The 18,765-nt window shown below is 52.5% G+C and overlaps 1 protein-coding gene across 1 annotated transcript; it reads left to right on the forward strand.

Annotated features, from left to right (window-relative positions):
• Positions 1-1,747: 1,747 nt before the first annotated feature.
• TFAP2E (transcription factor AP-2 epsilon) lies at positions 1,748-18,454 on the forward strand (the record flags this gene model as incomplete). The annotated part of the gene is made up of 7 exons (XM_082614763.1): positions 1,748-1,774; positions 2,099-2,578; positions 3,169-3,220; positions 13,975-14,197; positions 15,570-15,688; positions 16,243-16,384; positions 18,172-18,454. 7 exons carry the CDS (start codon positions 1,748-1,750, stop codon positions 18,452-18,454), a joined length of 1,326 nt encoding a protein of 441 aa, XP_082470889.1.
• Between the last annotated feature and the right edge of the window lie 311 nt (positions 18,455-18,765).

The raw sequence follows: 18,765 nt of genomic DNA on the forward strand, positions 1-18,765 counted from the left end.
TAACCACTGGACCGCCAGAGAAGTCCCCCTCCCATATTTTTTTATTGTTGTTGTTGAAGTTGCAGAAACTGAGGTCAGAGAGGAAAAATGTCTTGCCCAGAATCACACAGTCCATCGGAGTCAGGACTAAATTCTAGGCACCTGAGTCTAAGGCGATATAGAATAGTAATTCTGTACCCAGAAAGAGGCTAGAAGCAGACTACCCCAGCTGTGCCACTTAACTAGCACCTTGATCTTGGGAAAGTCATGTCACCTCTCTGTGCCTCACTTTTCTCAACTGAGAATGGGGATGATAAGGGTTTCTATCTCATAGGGCTGTTGTGAGAGTTAAATAACTCAATACTCATCAAATACTTAGCATAGAGTCTGGCACACTCTGTAATGTTTGCTGTGATTATTTCTACTCTGCCCTGGTCTGAGCATCTTCCTTTTTTTAATTTTTATTTTTATTACTTTTTTTTAGCACCTTCCATCTGCTTTCTTAATTCCCATTCCCCTTAGCATTCCTCTCATTTCCCTTTCTTTAATCCTTAGGAAGGAGGGTTGGGTTTTGAAGGAAAGAAAGATAGAGTGACTGCAGGAAGTGGAACATGCTTGAGAGCCAGCCAGTGCCTGCCATGGTAACACACAAACACACAGCCTGTGCATGTTAGAGTGATGATAGCACATGGTCCACATGATGTCAGTTACACACAGCTTCACTCAACATCCTCTGGGTATGACCAGCCCACACTCAGTCAGCCCAGGCCCTCATGGCTTCAGAAATATCTTGAGCCCTTCTCAGGTGGAACTCATGATGCCCAACCCCCGTGTCAGGCAACTCTCTCTGTCGGGCCAGTTTGTGTCTCCAACTTCCTCAGACCCTGGCTTGGCAGTGGGAGTTACCAGCTGGGGGAAGCCTGAGTGAAGTAAGCACCCTCAGAGGGGCTTTGATACAGAAACGTGCAGAAAGGCTGTGATGGCCCCCAACTCACACACACACACACACACACACACACACACAGAGGTACTGACATATGTGTGCACATGAGCCAGCAGGCTTGAGTCTGCAGCTCACAAACTTCTTCCACCTTCAAGACTGCCCACCTCATCCATAATCCGGTGAGGCGGTTAGAGAAAGGACTGATATCCATTTTACAGACAGGGAAGCTGAGGCCAAGGAGGAGTAGTGCTTTGCTCAAAGGCAAAGGTGCAATAGAACCGATAGCAAACTAGGGCCCTTATGTCCCAACCTCGAATCCTTCTCTGTTTCAAGGTGACTGGGAGCTTCGAGCCTCGAAAGCGATCAGACAAACGCGGGTTGGAATCACATCCCTCTATCCTTCCCAGGGGGTTGCGCCAAAGCTACGCCTCCTCTTGGGCTGTCGCTGGGGAGCTGGGAGAAAGCGGCCCTAGCGTGTCTCTTTAATGCGCGCCCCCGGAGGCCCGGCGCGCCCCCGCCACTATAACTGGAGTGCATGGAGCAAGCTGCGTTCAGAGGAAGAAGGGCGGGCGCTGGGCGCCCATTGACCGACTTTTCCAAGTGCGATCAGCGCCCGTCCGGCCTACATCCCGCCCCCATGGACCCGCCCGGGGGCGCCCACTGCTGAGGACCCGATGCCTGTTGGGCTCCGGGCTGGGTTGCACCCCGCCACCGCAAAGTGACCCCCCGCGGGCCGTGCAGGCTCCCAGCACCTCTTCCCGAAGAGCTCGCCGTCGGGCGAGGGCTCCGCCGCCGCCACGCCTCGCGCCCCGCGCTGCCCGCCCCATGCTGGTGCACACTTACTCCGCCATGGTGAGTAGTCTCGGGCCCGGGGACACCGGGGCGTACCGGGCCGGGGATCCGGGAGCCTGAGTGCTGGACCTTCCGAACCTCCTCCTCCAACGAAATTTCGGAGGGAGGGGGCCACAGCGACTCCGCCCGCTGAGAACTGTGCGCGCCGGAGACCGCTGTCCCCAGCCCAAGGCTCCCACGCCCACGGGTCATTCAGAGATAGACCTCGGGCCTCGGAAAGCGGGCAGGACGGCAGCTGGCCCCTCGGGAGCTGAGGAGGGTCCTTTCGGGCTGGGTCCTTTCAGCTGCCGATGGGTCGCCTAACGCGCCCCTCTTCTTCCCCAGGAGCGCCCCGACGGGCTGGGCGCAGCGGCTAGCGGGGCCCGCCTGTCGTCGCTGCCCCAGGCGGCCTACGGGCCGGCCCCGCAGCTCTGCCACACGCCGACCGCCGCCGCCGCTGACTTCCAGCCGCCCTACTTCCCGCCGCCCTACCCGCAGCCGCCACTGCCCTACGGCCAGGCGTCCGACGCCGCCTCCGCCTTTCCCCACCTGGCCGGGGACCCGTACGGTGGCCTGGCGTCCCTGGTACAGCCGCAGCCTCCGCAGGCTGCCTGGGCCGCGCCCCGCGCCGCCGCCCGCGCCCACGACGAGCCGCCCGGCCTGCTGGCGCCGCCCGCCCGCGCCCTGGGCCTCGACCCGCGCCGCGACTACACCGCCGCTGTGCCGCGGCTTCTGCACGGCCTGGCAGACGGCGCGCACAGCCTGGCAGACGCGCCCCTCGGCCTTCCCGGACTGGCGGTGCCGCCGGGCCTGGAGGACCTGCAGGTGAGGCCCGAAGGATCCGGGATGGGCCAGCATCTGCTGCGGTGACTTAGAACCTGGCTGGAGGCAAAGAGTGACCAATGCAGGAACCCGGCTTTTCTCCCAGCCTGCCACTTCTTGCTCGTGACTCCCAGGATGCGTCCCACGTCCTGAGTTAGACGCTGCCTGGCCTTTCGGGCGGCCTGACACTGAGTCCGTGAGCAGGTGCCTGGATGGCGGTGACCCTTCGCCGAGTAAATGGGCAGAGGCCGAACCACTTTTGTCCCTCTCCGCTCGGCAACGTAGGGAACCTATGCCCAGTCGCGGTCTACTGGAGCAGCCTGTGCCTGGAGCGAAGCGAAGTGGAGGAGTTGCCTGTCTAAGGTTCCAAAATGCCCTTTTTGCACGGCATGGCGAGGCACCCAGGGCTCCAACTCAGCCGCAAATGGTGGAGCGCCGGTGAATCCTGGTCCCGCCCGTCGCCGGCCGCAGGCTGACGGGTGGTGCGCGTTGGGTGAAGCAGACAGGACAGGGACCGGGGACAGCAGGGGCTTGGGAAGCGAAAGGAGACTAGATCTACAAGCGCCCTTACCACCACCCTGTCCTATTTGCAGGCCATGGACGAGCCGGGAATGAGCCTTCTGGACCAGTCCGTGATCAAGAAAGGTAAGGAATGGCGTGCATCTGCCAGGGCAGAACCGGGCGAAATGGTGCAGGCCCCGGCACACAGACCCAGTTTCTTCCCCTGTGGCGCGTCCCTCCTGTGCGTCGCCAAGCTCACTCTTTACCAAGGCAAGGGCACTCTTTTGGATCTGGAGTTAATTTGCAAAACGAGTTAAACCACTTCTCTATTTCCTAAGAGGTGTTAATGAGAGTGCTATTCCCATGGATGTCGTCAAATGATTTCCACTTTACCAAGCCTTACCATTTCCTAGCCTGTCTGGTGCTTTCTGCCCCTCCCTTCCTAGCAGGGCCTTGGGGGCCTTGAGGTTTCCCTAGGGAATTTTTTCTCCATTTGGGAGCCTCTTTCAGCAGTTTAGGATTAGGGGAGCTGGTGTGTGACTATTGTGTCAGGCTGTGTGCAGGAGGATCAGGGCTTGGGCGTTGGTGTCCATGTGAGTTTGGGATCCTGTACATGTCTCTATGTTGCTTTCCCAGTATTTCTTGGTGTCTCTTGCTGTGAGTGTGTGACATGTGTGTGTTATGTTGGTGTAATTTCCATGTGTTTGGGGGTCAGGGTCCCTGTGGTATCCCAGAATTTGTTCTTTGGCACTGAAGATCTTTAAGCATGTAGGGTTGCTCCCTGTGCATTTTCAGGATGTTTGTGTCTCTCTGCCCTTGGAAAAGCCAGGGGTTTGAGATCTGCCCTCCAGTGGATTTTCAGGCCTGTGAGTTCTGACTGTGCCAGGGAAAGGTGAGAAAGACAGATTCAGAGAGGCCCAGGGATAAATTTGGGGCAGGTGCAGAGAGGAATATGGAGGCACAGACAAGCCCGCTGTACCTGGGGCAGGCACTGCTCCCCTGGGATTGGCTCAAGTTGTTTTTCAAACAAGTGAATTCAAGCCTGGGCTCTGTTTGCCCTTCTTGAGTCCCGGGGAGGTGGTGGTGGTGGGGAGCTGGATTTCAAGAGTTGAGGCTGAGTTACCTGGGGCTGGGAGTTAGCAGGACCACCTGGTGTACGTGTGGGGAAGATGAGGAGAGAGGCCTCCCAGAACTTGGGAGAAGGGAGCTCCAGGTATTGGGGCTGTTACCTGGAGCTGGGGGTTTGGGGAGGCTGCCTGCAGCCCGGGCAGAGGTGTACACTCAGAGCCAGCTCTTTGCTGGCGGCCGCTGCCTTGCTTTAGTGGATTTTTTTGAGCCCGACAGAAGGGAGAGCTCGGTCTGCAGCGGCAACAGCCTACCGCTGTGCTGTCACCCGGAGATTCAGCCATGGTCTTGGTCCCCAGTTCTGACTCCTGCCCGGGCCCCACAGGCTACGGGGGCTCAGGCTCACTGACTCCCTCCGGGAGGCCAGGACCTTGCATTTTGGGAAGGAGCTTGGGGATTTCTGCCCTGGGGAAGGGTAGGAGGATCAGGTGGGGCTCTGAGTACCTTAAACCCCAGTCCCCTGGCCAGAGCCAGGACAAAAGACTGGCTACCAAGAAGGAACCAAAATTGCCTCGAGTTAGTTTCTCTCAAAGGACATCAGCTTTCATAAATCCCGGGTCCTAGGGCTGCGCCGGGATCCCCAAAGAACACAGTGAGTGCAGCCGGGACTGTCCCGAGTGCTGCGCACGGGCTCCGGCGGGTGGGGGGTGGACGTGGGCGCTGGTGCTGTGCTGTTCGGGATGTCGCCGACGCGGGCGCGCACACCGGCCGGACACCAGTGTCAGCCCGTCGGTGGCCCAGTGGAGCCCGGCGACCTGAGCTGGGGACTGCGCCCTGGGGGCCCCAACCCGGACGTCGAGTCACAGCCCGGAGCAATGCAGCAAAGGGGAGGGGCGAGAGCCGCGGCTCCCAACGGAAGGAAGAGGCTGGTTCCTGAGTCGCGAGCTTGTCCTTCGGCTGGCGTGGCGAGCCTTTGAGGAGAGAGGGTCATTGCGGCAGAGCCGATCTGCGAGGTCGGGACGTCGGGGCGGGGTGCGTGGGCGGGCGACCCAGCTGTGGCTAAGCAGGTGGCCCGGTTGGAGCCCTGCGCCCTGGAGCCTCCACGCCCCACGCGGCGGGTAATCTTCGTTCGGGCCCTCCGCAGTCACTGCGGAACTCCGGCCACGTCGCCAGCCACTTGGGCGCAGTTGATCAGCGTCCTTCTTCGCCCTCAGGCCTTCTGAAGGCATCGGGAGCCCCGGTCGAGTCCTGAAGTCCTCTGGCACCTGCCAGGGGCGGTGGAGGACCATCCCACTCAGACCCGGGCCCTGGAATTATAGAAGGTCGTTCTTGGCTAGCTGAAGCCAAGGATTCATTCCTCCAGCTCCTCCCGGCCCTGGCGGGAGGGGCAGCTGTGTCACGGGCGGTTGGAGTCCTAGGCTGTGAAAGGGAGGTGGCCTCAGCCCTACACCAGAAGCAGCCTTGCTACCGCAGGGAGGCCTCGGGTCTCGACTTCGACAGTGCGTCCAGGGAGGTTGTAAAATCTTCACTACTCCGGGCAGGGGAGGGGAGGCGAAGTCCCCGCCCCACCACACACTTCCAGGTCGGCAGCCCGTTGTAGCCAGGGCTGCGGGGGCAAGGATGGCAGATGGGGCTGAGGCTGACCCGAAGGGAAGTGGGGAGCCCTCAATTTTCTGCCCACATTTGTCACTTTCAGTTTTGTGACTTGTCCTAGGGGCACAGAAAGCAGGCGGCACTGGCCTGAGAGACAGACATGGACAGGAATATTTCCCAGCCAAGAAAGGCAGTGAACAGGGTCTGTATACCTTGTAGTGGGAGCTCAGAAGAGGAGCAGTGAGTGCCGGAACTTGGGAGGCTTCCTGAGGGAGAGACAGCAGGGGGCTCAGTAGGTGCTCAGGAGATTTGTTGAATGAACGGTTTTGAAGTCTGAGTGCATTTGGAGAGGGGGTAAGGGGTGTACAAAGGGCCGAGCTACTTTCGCTCCACCAGGAACAGCACGTGCGTATGCCCTCTCTTTGGAAAGCCAGACAGGTTTAAAAAGGTTAAACATCTCCGTGGGTTTCAGGCTATACAGTCACCGCTGGAGGGGAGTGGTTTGGGGATGAGAATTGAGATAGTCCTCCTTTCCTGCGAGGAGAGTGGATAGTTGCCTAATTGGGGCTGGGGAATCCCTCTCTGCTGGGCTCTGTTGTCCAGTCTCAGGGCAGGGGATGATGTAAATTCTCTGCTGTCCCTGGATCTGGGGAAAGAAAAGGGAGATGGGGAGTTTCTGGGCTTCCAAGTGAATCTACAAGCAGGGCCAGGACTGGGGTGAGGTAAGTGAGGAACTCACCTGAGGCAAGATTTAGGAGGGCGCCTGAAAGCTCAGTAATCAAGATAAATAATACATCTTAGTGCACTATGTTTAAAATTTTTTAATGCAAAAAATATCCACAATAAACGAAATATCAAAATTTACGTAAAGATGGAATCTGACCCTGCACTTCTACAACCCTGCCTCACTTGCCTCCCAGGCTACCATTGGCCCCAGAATGAGACTTAAAAACTGGTGCCCATGCAGATAGACTGTGGACTGTACCTGAGGGCAGCACAGAGCAGGGCAGTGAACCGTAGCAGTTATATTTAAAAGAACCCCTCTAGGCAAGAGGGAAGAGGGGAGGGGGAAGATAGGAGTAGGGGATTAAGAGGTACAAACTTACTATGTATAAAGTAAATAAGCTACAAGGATATATTGTACAACACAGGGAACATAGCCATTATTTTATAATAACTATAAGTGGAATATATCTTTTTAAATTGTCAATCATCATGTTGTACACTTGCAACTTATATAATATTGTACATCAACTATACCTCAATTAAAAAAATAAAAATTAAAAATAAAAGAAACCCTCTAGCAGTTGGTGAGAAGGAAACTTAACCAGCAGGTCCCACTGGGGAGATGAGGGGACTCAAGTGGGCTGGGAGGAGGGTCACGACCCCTCCTGTCTGCCTTCCTCCTGCTGCCCCTTCCCCCCAGGCTTTGGACCAGTGGTACCTTAAGTGTGGTCTAAGGAACCACACGCATCAAATCCCCAGGGGTGCTTGTTAAAAAATGCAGATTTCCTGGGCACCATTTCACATCTACTGAATGAGAATCCCTGGAATTATGGCCCTGGAACCTCATTTCTTTAACTGATTGATTGAACTAAAATGTACATACCTGAAATTCACCCATTGGAAAAGTACAGTTCGATGATTTTTAGTAAATTTATAGAGTTGTGTAACCATTACTACAGTGTGTTTTAAGACATTTCCAACACCCCCCAAAATTCCTCCATTCCCAATTGTAATTAATTCCCACTCCAGGCCTTAGGCAATGACTGATCTGCTTTCTGTCTATATGTTTGCACATACTGGACATGTTATATAAATGTGCTGACTTTTGCATCTAGTTTCTTGTACTTATAATGTTTTTGAGGTTCATCTGTGTTGTAGGCTGTATCAGTAGATCATTCCTTTTTTATTGGTTAGTAGTACTCCATCGTGTGGATGTAACACATTTTGTTTATTCATTCGTCAGTTGATGGACACTGGGGTTGTTTCCACTTTTTGGCTAGGATAAATAATGCTGCTATGATCATTTACACGCATGTCTTTGTGTGGACATACGTTTTCACCGCTCTTGAACTCCTAGGAGTGGAATGTCTGGATTTTATGGTAAGTTTGTCTTTAATTTTTTAAAGAAACTCCCAAGCTGTTTTCTAAAATGGCTGTACTGTTTTATATTCCCACCAAGAAAGTGTGAGAGTTCCAGTTTCTCCACATCGTCATCTGCACTTGATATGTCTCTTTTTGATTATAGCCTTCCTGATGGTACCTCAGTATCCTTTTAATTTGCATTTCCCTAATGACTAATGATGCTGAGCACTTTTCCATGTGCTTACTAGCCATTCATATATCATTTTAAGTGAAATGTCTACTCACATATTTTGGACATTTTCTAATTGGGTTGTATATCTTACTATTGGATTATAAGAATTCTTTATGTATTCTGGATACACATCCCTGATAAGATATAGGATTTGCAAATATTTTCTTCAAGTCTATGGTTTGTCTTTTCATTTTCTTAATAGTGTCTTTTCAGGTGCAAAAGTTTTTGATTTTGATGAAATCCAGTTTATCATTATTTTCTTTTATGGATCATGCTTTTGGTGTTATATTAACTCTTTGCCTAACCCAAGGTCATGAAGATTTTTCTCCTATATTTTCTTCTAGAAAGACTCACAATTTTAACCCACTTTCTAACAGAGTCTATTGCACACTCCCCAGAATCAGTGGTCAGACCATATCTACAACCTGTGGACAGAGTGTGTAGACTTGTGTGTGTGTGAGTCTTGTCTGATAGATTGGCTAACTAGGAGCTCTGTCTGTAGGACACTCCTATGTCTGTAGGAGTGTGTACATGTGAATGGCTTCTGCATTCATGACCAGGGGGACACCATGGGTAGACCACTTCAGCTTTAGGACTCACTGTGGTGTGGGAGACAAACACTGGTCCCTGCTTTGCAATCTGTGCTAGTTAATTCCCACCTTCGTGACTGCTCCTGTCCCAGGCTACCTGCTTCCCTAACCCTGGCCTCCAAACCTCTGTCATTTTTGAAGGAAGAAGCTCTGAGGAAAAGGGTACAGAGAAGTGGGGAAAGCAACAATGTCTGTAATTCGTATACACAAACACATGTCCACCTGTCATGCACTACATTAGCCACACCTATGTTTGCATAAATCTGGCATATACTCTATGTTTAAATATATCAGCAGGAGCAAAAGCACTTGCAGATATCCTTATGCATGTTGCCACATTCTTGCAACAGTCGGGCAGAGCCTATGTGTATTTAGCTGGGGCTCGGTATTTGTTGTTGAGCAAGTGTGCATATGCACAGTCTCACCCTCAGTGATCTATGGCAGGGCATGTAGTTTTTACGTATAGACGTTTGTGTGACACGTGTGCTCACATATGTCCCTGTTTGTACATGTGCAAACAGCTTCACCCAGCTTTGGTCTCTCTCCCCTCTCACAGTGCCTGGCCTCAGGGGTCCCCAGATTTTAATAAAAGCTGGATAGAGGAGGCTGCTGGGGGAGAGAAGAATTTTCTGTTCCTCTGACCATTCCCTCTGGCTAGGAGTCATGGGAGAGAGGACAGTCACTTTGCCCTTCTTGTTAATTTATTAATTCATAGTTTTAGTTTTTTAAGTCGAGCTTGAGGTATAATTTACGTATAGTACAGTTCACCCTTTTTAGATGTGCATTTCTATGAATTTTGACAAATGTAAACATATAGTCAAGATACGAAATATGTTAGAGAATGGTTCCATCACCCCAGAAAGTCCCCTCAAGGCAGAGGGACACAGGTGATGAGGGAGCCCAGCCCGTGCACAGGCCTGGGAGACACTGGGGTCGGGGGTGGCATGGCTGCTATTACTTGTCCCGTGTCAGTGTCTGTTGGGTCAGGACATTCTTGCTGCTCACTCTGGGGCAGAGGCTGGGACGAGGATAAGGGGAGTGAGGCAAGGTCGTGCAAGAGCAGGATCGGAGCCTGCTTCTATTTAAATTTTTGATATTTTGTCACCATGGATTTTTACATTAATTTCTACTTTTAAAAATATTGCATTAAAATACTGTTTGTCTTGATTGCTGAGTTGTTTGGTGCCTCCTTAAATTTTGCACCCAAGACAAACGCCTCACCTGCCTCACCCTAGTTTTGGCCCTGCTCTGGGGACAGGGAACTTGCCTGGGGTAGGGTGTGTGCTGCTACTCTCTCCACCTCCCCCCACCTCTTCACTTCTCCCACTCAGCCCCATCCATGACCTGTTGGCCCTTCCCTGGTGCCTGAATAGGGATGACCCAGGGAGGAAGGGCAGTTTTACCATCAATTGCTAAAAAAGGAATGAGGTTCCCTTAAAGACCCTCCCCCACCCCTACCCCGTGCATATATTGGCTGTGAGCCTTCACTCTTTCTCCCATTCCACGTTTCAAGGGCCCTTGCTTCCCTCATTTATTCCACATTCACTGACACGCCCTTGTGCCAAGACCCTGCTCTCAGGCACTCCCAATTGGTGGGGAAGACAGAGGAGGAAGCAGACATGAGGTTCAGTGTGGTAAGGACAGTGACAGAGGGTGAAAAGGAGCAGGGGGTGAGGGCTTAGGAAGCTTTGCATTGGGGGGGGGTGCCCGGACTGAGGCTTGAGAAGGAGGAGGCCCCGCTTAGTAAAATGGAGAAGGGCGCCTGAGACAGACAGCAAGCAGTTCTGCGGGGCTTAAAGAGCCCACACGCTGGTGAGCTAGTCGTCCCGCATCCCAGGTGGTGCTTCACACGTTCCATGTGACCTGTCCTGGGTTTTTAAATTTTTGAATCAGTTGCCAACGTTTAAAAATCCAGGGACTTCCCTGGCAGTCCAGTGGTTAGGATGCTTCCATTGCAGGGCGCATGGGTTCAGTCCCTGGTCGGGGAACTAAGATCCCACAAGCTGCACGGTGCGGCCAAAAAATAATAATAATAAAATAATAATAAAGTAAAAATCCAGAGATTTCACCTAGAAATCTCAAATCCTTGTCTCACCAGCAAAAACAAAAACAAAAACAAACCAAACCAAGAGCTCCGGCAATGTTGGTGTATCCAGCATGGTAACACTCGGCCAAGTAGCAGGTCTCCCACATCTCACTTACTTATGTTAACTCCTGTGCTCCCCACTTTGAAGTCTAGAACTGTGCTGTCCACTGTGGGAGCCATGGGCCATGTGTGGCTATTGAGCACTTGAAATGTGGCTAGTCCGAATTAGGATGGGCTATAACTGTAAAATATGTGTTGAATTTTGAAGACCAAGTACAAGAAAAGAATGTAAAATAGCTCATTAAGGGATTCCCTGGTGGTGCAGTGGTTGAGAATCCGCCTGCCAATGCATGGGGCATGGATTCAAGCCCTGGTCCGGGAAGATCCCACATGCTGCGGAGAAACTAAGCCCGTGCACCACAACTACTGAGCCTGCGCTCTAGAGCCTGCGAGCCACAACTACTGAAGCCCGTGCACCTAGAGCCCATGCTCCACAACAAGAGAAGCCACCACAATGAGAAGCTCGCACACAGCAACGAAGAGTAGCCCCCGCTCGCCACAACCAGAGAAAAGCCCAAGAGCAGCAATGAAGACCCAACGCAGCTGAAAAAAAAAAAAGCTCATTAATAATTTTAAAAATATTGATTGTATGTTTCAGTGATAATATTTTTATTTTTTATTTATTTTTTAAAATTTTTAAATTTTTATTTTTATTTTTGGCTGTGTTGGGTCTTTGTTGCTGCATGTGGGCTTTCCCTAGTTGCAGTGAGCGGGGGCTACTCTTCGTTGTGGTGCGCGGGCTTCTCACTGCGGTGGCTTCTCTTGTTGTGGAGCATGGGCTCTAGGCGCACGGGCTTCAGTAGTTGTGGCTCGCAGGCTCTAGAGTGCAGACTTAGTATTTGTGGCTTAGTTGCTCCACGGCATGTGGGATCTTCCTGGACCAGGGCTCGAACTTGTGTCCCCTGCATGGGCAGGTGTATTCTTAACCACTGTGCCACCAGGGAAGTCCTGATAATATTTTTATATATAGGGTAAATAAAATATATTAAAATTGGTATCAACATGTTTCTTACTTTTTAAAAATAGGGCTACCAGAAAATATAAATTTATATATGTGGCTTATAGTATATTTGTATTGGTCAGTGTGGGTCGAGGGCCTAAAGGGCAGATGGAGGACCAGGCAAAAGGGGTAGGCAGGGCCGGACCACAAAAGAGGGTGAAGGAGGGCATTATGACAGTTAAGAATGTGAACTTTAAAGTCCATTGTCAGAGGTCAAGACCCATGTCTGCTCCTTATTGCTGTACTATCTTAACTTCTTTGAACTTTTAGTTTCTTCATCTTGAAATGGGGACAGAAAATAGCATCTCCACAGAGTTGTTAATGTGAAACACTTGGTATATAGTTGGCACTCACTGAAGGACAGGCAGCATCATTCTGCTCAGCTATGGAGCTGGAATTTAATTCTCAGGCACTGACGGGTTCTAGGCTGGGGAGTGACGGGTGTTTCAGAAAGATCCCTCTGGAGCAGGGGCTGTGCAGAAATGCAGGTGGGAAATGAGTGAGCGTCCCTGTACACCTGGAGAAGTGGCTGCATCCAGGGCACGTGGAGAAAAGAAAGCCCTAGTACCTGGTGATGGATGGGATGTGGTGGGAGAGGGCAGTGTGGAGGGCCTCACTGAGGTTTCTAGCTGGGCGATGGGATGGAGGGTTTGAATGTGCATCCAGAGAGGGAAAAGCTGGAGGGGCTCTGCCAGGCCAGGGACTGGGCCAGCCTTGCTTACCTCTGCCTTCCCAAGGCTTAGCACAGTTCCTGGCACACAGGTGCTCAGCAAATATTTGCCAGATGACTGGAGGGCCAAGTGCTGCCTTTGATACCATAGTCCAGGGCTTGGTACTGGTACTAAGTCTACCAGCTGTGTGATCTCAGGCACATTACTTCACCTCTCTGGGCTTCAGTCTCCTCATCTGTAAAAGGGGAATAATAAACATAGCCCCCTGGTGGGTTGTTCTGAGGATTCAGTGAGGTTATCAGTATGGTGAGTGCTCAGTGACTACTGGCCTCAGGCTCCCCACTTGATCCCCCTCTCCAAACACACAAGGCCTGCCTTTTCTACCAAGGCTCTCACTTCCTTGAAAGAAGAGAAGCCCAAGGGGAAGCAAGTGCCTCAGTCATTCTCCCTTCCCACTGAGGCTTAGCAGGAGAATGGAGGTTAGACTGCAGGAAGAACTTTCTTTTAGAGCCAAGAGTGTCCAAATGGGCGTTCAAAAATAAACTTCTCGTGCTTCCCTGGTGGCGCAGTGGTTGCGAGTCCGCCTGCCGATGCAGGGGACGCGGGTTCGTGCCCCGGTCCGGGAAAAATCCCACATATTGCGGAGCGGCAGGGCCCGTGAGCCATGGCCGCTGAGCCTGCGCGTCCTGAGCCTGTGCTCCGCAACGGGAGAGGCCACAATAGTGAGAGGCCCGCGTACCGCAAAATGAATGAATGAATGAATGAATGAATGAACAAACAAACAAACAAACAAACAAACTTCTCAGGTTTCCTTCCCTGTCCTTCACAGATATTAGTAGATAATTAGAAAGCATTTGGGGGAGGGGGTGATAGGGTGTGTCTCTTCATTCTTGGTCTCCTTGAGCATCCCAGAATGACTTGGCAGGAAAGGGGCCAGGGCTGGAGGCCTAATGGGGCCATAACCTCCCTGTCCCTGGGATGTGGGAGTCCAAGGCCCCCAGGCCTTTCACTGATCTGGGGTTGTGGGTGAGACATGGGGATCACAAGTGAGCGGGGGTCATCCGGGATCACTTGTGATTGTGCAGATCGGCTGGGCTCTGCTGCAGTGACCAGGAATCCTGCCTCCAGCTCATACTCCATTTCCTTATTTCCAACTCCCTCTCTGATTACACAGGGCAGAACTCCAAGACTGCTGAAGTTGTTTGAGTTTTAACAGGGAACCAGCCTGACTCAGTGAAAGAACAGGGGTTCAAGAGCCAGAGAATGTTGGGTTTAATGTCTACCACCCATTAGCTGAGTGAGCTAGAGCAAGTCACGTTACCCTCATCGTGCTTCAGTCTCTTCCCTTGTAGAGCAGGGACAGTAGAAGCTCCTTCCAAAAGGTTCTGGGACATACAGATGCAGCTGTGTGTGCACAGCATGCTGCTCATGCCACAGCTGGCTAGTGCCTGTGTCCGCTGGTCCCTGGCTCAGTGTTGTCTCTCTCTCCTTTGCTCTTGCTTCTGCTTCACAGCCCCCATCCCCTCCAAAGCCAGCAGCCTTTCGGCCCTCTCACTGGCCAAAGACAGCTTGGTTGGCGGCATCACGAACCCCAGTGAGGTCTTCTGCTCCGTGCCAGGCCGGCTCTCTCTGCTCAGCTCGACGTCCAAGTACAAGGTGACAGTGGGGGAGGTCCAGCGGCGACTCTCACCTCCCGAGTGCCTCAATGCCTCTCTCCTGGGTGGTGTCCTTCGCAGGTAGGAAGGCCAGCCCACAACTTCCTGCACAGTGTCAAAGCTAAAATGTGTGGTCGTTTCATACTTTCTCAGGGGATCGGAGAGGGGCCGGCCCCACCCCAGGCCACAGGGTCATCTCCACCTCAGTCTCCCTGGGGGATTGTGCTTGCTCTCTGGGCAGGCCTAGGTCCTCAGCAGCTCCCATGGGTCTGTGGGCTTGGGGGTCGTGGGTAGAGAGGAGCCTGGGTACAGAGAAGGGATGGAGGACTCACCCACATTGGGCACGACGGACAAGGCTGGGTCTGGGGAAGGGAGAGTGCCATCTTCACCCCATCCCTCAGGAAAAGGATCCCCAGGACCTAAGGCCCATTCCCTGTGTCAGTATAGGCCTCTCTGGTGCGTGTGTTTTGGGGTGGGGAGCATGGGGTCCATGGTTTGTCTTCATAGTTGTGTCTGTCTCTCTCTGTGCATGTCCTTGTGCCTGGGTAGGGTATTTCTGCTTCAGGGCTATGAGCTTTGATATGTTGGAGGATAGTGTTTGTGTGTATGCATGTGTGTGTATATGTGGTGTAGGAGTGGCCGGGAGTATATGTTTCCGTGAGTGTGAGTTTCTTGTGTTATCTTTAGTGAGATGTGTTGGTTACAGTGTTCTACTCTGTGTGTGTACGTTGTGTGTGTGTGACTGCATGAGCACGTGGAGCTAGACATATGTGTGTTTACCGGTCTGTACCTTTGTGTGGGGCTGCACCTGTGCAGGTGTGGGAGTATCTCCTTATTCCTGGTCTCTTTGAGCATCCCAGAACGGCTTGTATGAGTCTGTGAATGTCTGTACAAATGTCCCTGGGATCCTGATTTGGTGTGAACATGTGTCTCTCTGACTGTGTCCCTGGGTGTTTGAGTCTGTGTGTCTGTCTCTATTGGTGTGTGTGTCTCTATTCTTGGCCCTCAGTGTGTGTTCATCTGTGTATGTGTCTATGTGCCCTTGGGCAGCTGTGTGTGTAACAGTGTCTCCCCATGTGTCTGTGTTTCCCTGTGTGTTTCAGGGTCTGTGTGTCCCTGGGTAGCTGTGTTGGTGTGCTCAGGTGGGAAAAAGGACCCTAAGATGCTGGTCCATCCTGCCCCACCTTGGGCTGTCTCTGTTATTGAGAGGATTAGGGAGAAGCGAGGGGTTCCTGGAGCTGCGTGCTAGGCCCCCCATTCCCATCTTGGCTGCAAAACCAGTGAGATTAGGAGGAGATTTGGATCAGGTAAATAGAGACCCCAGAGTGTCCCCAGGACCAGACCCAAGCCTCAGCAGGGTTGGTGGAGGCAGCAAGGCCATGTTGGGTCACTTAGCATACATGCTTCATCTTGTCTTCATAGTGTGTGTCTGTCTTTCTGTGTGCATGGCAAGGGCCAAGTCCAAGAATGGGGGCCGGTGCCTGCGGGAACGGCTGGAGAAGATTGGGCTCAATTTGCCAGCTGGTCGTCGCAAGGCCGCCAATGTGACGCTGCTGACTTCACTAGTAGAGGGTGAGGCCTGAGGGGACCTGTGTCATCCAGTGTGACTGTGTGTGGCTGTGTCTAATGCAGGAGGGTGTGTTTAGTCATGTGTGTGTTCTCTGTGCACCATGTGTAAGTAAGGGGTGTGTGTGATATATGTGTACAGTCTTTAAGTGTATATGCAAGCACATGTGCATGTGCTGGTGCAGTAGAGAGCGTGTGTGTGTGTGTGTGTGTGTGTGTGTGTATGGGGGGAAGAGTGGCCAGTGTTTGGATGTGGTAAAGAGATGAGGGGGTCAGAGTCCCTTCCTTGGAGGTTGGTGACTCTCAGCTTGATCATCTTGAGTTCAGGCTCTGGGACAACTGGTGGGCTCAGCTCCCACCCCTGAGCTCAGAGCCCATCTGAGGTAGCCCCAAGGGAGGGCAGTGGGGTTGCATCTAGAGCTGAGAGGGGAATCAAGAAAAGATATATATAGAAGCAGGATGGCCCCGGTCAGGGGTTGGAGTGTCAAGGCCATGCTCCAGGCTCAAAGGTACACCTGGCTGTAGTGACGGCTCATCTCTCTGCCTCCCCTCCCTCCTAGGAGAGGCTGTACACCTGGCCCGAGATTTTGGCTACGTCTGTGAGACCGAGTTCCCAGCCAAGGCAGCTGCCGAGTACCTGTGCCGCCAGCATGCCGACCCTGGGGAACTGCACAGCCGCAAGAGCATGCTGCTGGCCGCCAAGTGAGTGAGGGCGCCATGCACTGGCTGTCATGGGTGCCGTGTACAGGCACATGTTGGTGCAATGCACAGACACAGACACCAAGCATGGGCACAATGGATACCACTCGTGTACCTGTGATGTACACATGGTACATGCAGCACTGCACACAGGCATACCTAGGTTCCATGCTGTGCACGTGACAGGGCACACGTGGATACATGTGAACATATCTGGGTTCTATACATCAGCAAACACAGTGTCACAGACAGGCTTACATAAGTCCATGTGTGGGCACCACCAGCCCCAGTCCCGTCATGGGTCTGAGGTTCTCTGGCCTTGTTCCCCCTGCCTGAGCCTTGCCAATCAGCCCCTCTGCCCCAGTGACCTCCATCAGGGCACCAACACCCACCCAGACCCCTGGGTTGACCCCCCTTTGTCCTTACTTCACAGCTGACCCCTCTGCAAGTCTCACTGATGCCTCCCTCACCACCACTCGCATGCCACCTCAACTCTGGTCTCCCAATCTCACTCCTGGACGTTCACCCCAGCGCCCCTCTGTTCCCCCAGCCTCCCTGCACATGCACTGATCCCTACCCAAGAGCCTGCAATGGCTCCCACTGCTACTGCAATTGATTTTCAAACTAGGTTCTGTAGGGATGCCGCAGGTCCTGTTTAATGAACTGGTGTTCCATTAAGATTTAGTTTTTAGAAAGGGTCCCATTGCAAGAAGAGACAGACACGGGGGTGGGTTTGAAAACCACCATTCTGTCAAGTCCAGCCTCCTTTGAGGGCCCCCATAATCTGGTCTGCACAAGTTCCACCCACTCCAACTGACCCACTTGCTCTCTCCCGCCCTCCTGTCCTTGGGTTTGCTCTCCTGCTTAGAACACCATCCAGTCTCCCCACCTAACACAGTCCTTCAAATCACAACTCCATCCTCCCGCCTTCAAGGTTTCCTCAAGTCCCCTAGGCAGAATTGGAATCACAGACTCATGGGACTGACTCATGGGGCCTTTGTGGCTGCTCATATTGGAGCTGGAGAAACATATCTAGGGCAGGGCTCACCTCACTCATTAACCAACTAACTCACCAAGCACTTTCTGGGTCCCAGTCATGTCTAAGCTGACCAGGTTCCTTGGTGATGCAAAGGTGAGACACAAGTGATTCTCCTGCCTGAGCCACATACAGGATGCATAGAGAAATGAATAATGGCTGCAAACTGGAGATGGATTCAAATCCCAGCCTAGTCACTTGGGCAGGTCATCTAACCTGTCTGAAACCACCCAGTTTCCTCTTCCATGTGATGGGAATGATAATAACAGTATAGATTTGTTGTGAGGCTTGAGATGATACATACAGTGTGCTTGGCACAGCATCCAGGCCTCAATTCATGTTCACTGCTAGCTATTATTTCAGTTATTTAAGGCAGATTCTGGATTGTTCCCCAATAATTTCATAGACAAACCTCTTGAAGCATTGGCTGTTTTGGGTGGAGGTGGCAGTAGGAGAGGGAATCAAGGAAAGTTTCCTGGATAAGGTAGGAGTTGAGCTGGACTTGGAATGTGGGCAGGACATCCACAGAAAAAAAAAATCGTAGGGTACTGGCATGTGCTATTTATTAGGTGTGTGATATTGGGCAAATCAGTTAACTTCTCTGAACCTTAGTTTACTTTTCTCTAACACGGGCATGATCATCATTTGTAGACTATTGGGTCAGCAATCATATATATAATGTATATAAAGTATCCAGTATGTGGTGGGACTCAGACCTTTGTCCCCTAACCTCTGACCCTCCTTCCCCCACCAGGCAGATCTGCAAGGAGTTTGCAGACTTGATGGCGCAGGACCGTTCACCGCTGGGGAACACCCGCCCAGCACTCATCCTGGAGCCCGGAGTGCAGAGCTGCCTGACACACTTTAGCCTCATCACCCACGGCTTCGGCGGGCCTGCCATCTGTGCTGCCCTCACTGCCTTCCAGAACTACTTGCTGGAGTCACTCAAGGGGCTGGACAAGATGTTTCTAAGCAGTGCAGGCAGTGGGCATGGTGACACCAAGGCTTCGGAGAAGGATGCCAAACTTCGGAAGTAACTGCTTCCCCCACCCCATCCCTAAGGGGCTCCCAAGGTCTGAAATGAGGTCTTTGCTCCTGGGGGTGGGCCTGACAGGATTAAAAGGTGGGGTTGGAGTCAGGCCAGAAAGAGAACATTCCTCCAGAAACCCATGAGTTAGGGGTCTGGGCTGGAGTAAGGGGAGGTGGCCTCTGTGGTGGTTTGTAGATAAGGGCCCGGGCGTCTGCCTCGCGTGTGCAATTTTCTGACCCTTGACTGCTGAGAAAGGCTTGGACAGGAAATTGCATGGAAAAGCCTGGTTCTTGGGGCCAGCGCTGCCCACTAGGGTGC

This window comes from Mesoplodon mirus, assembly GCF_964341445.2.
Source record: "Mesoplodon mirus genome assembly, chromosome: 3".
Lineage (NCBI taxonomy): Eukaryota > Metazoa > Chordata > Mammalia > Artiodactyla > Ziphiidae > Mesoplodon > Mesoplodon mirus.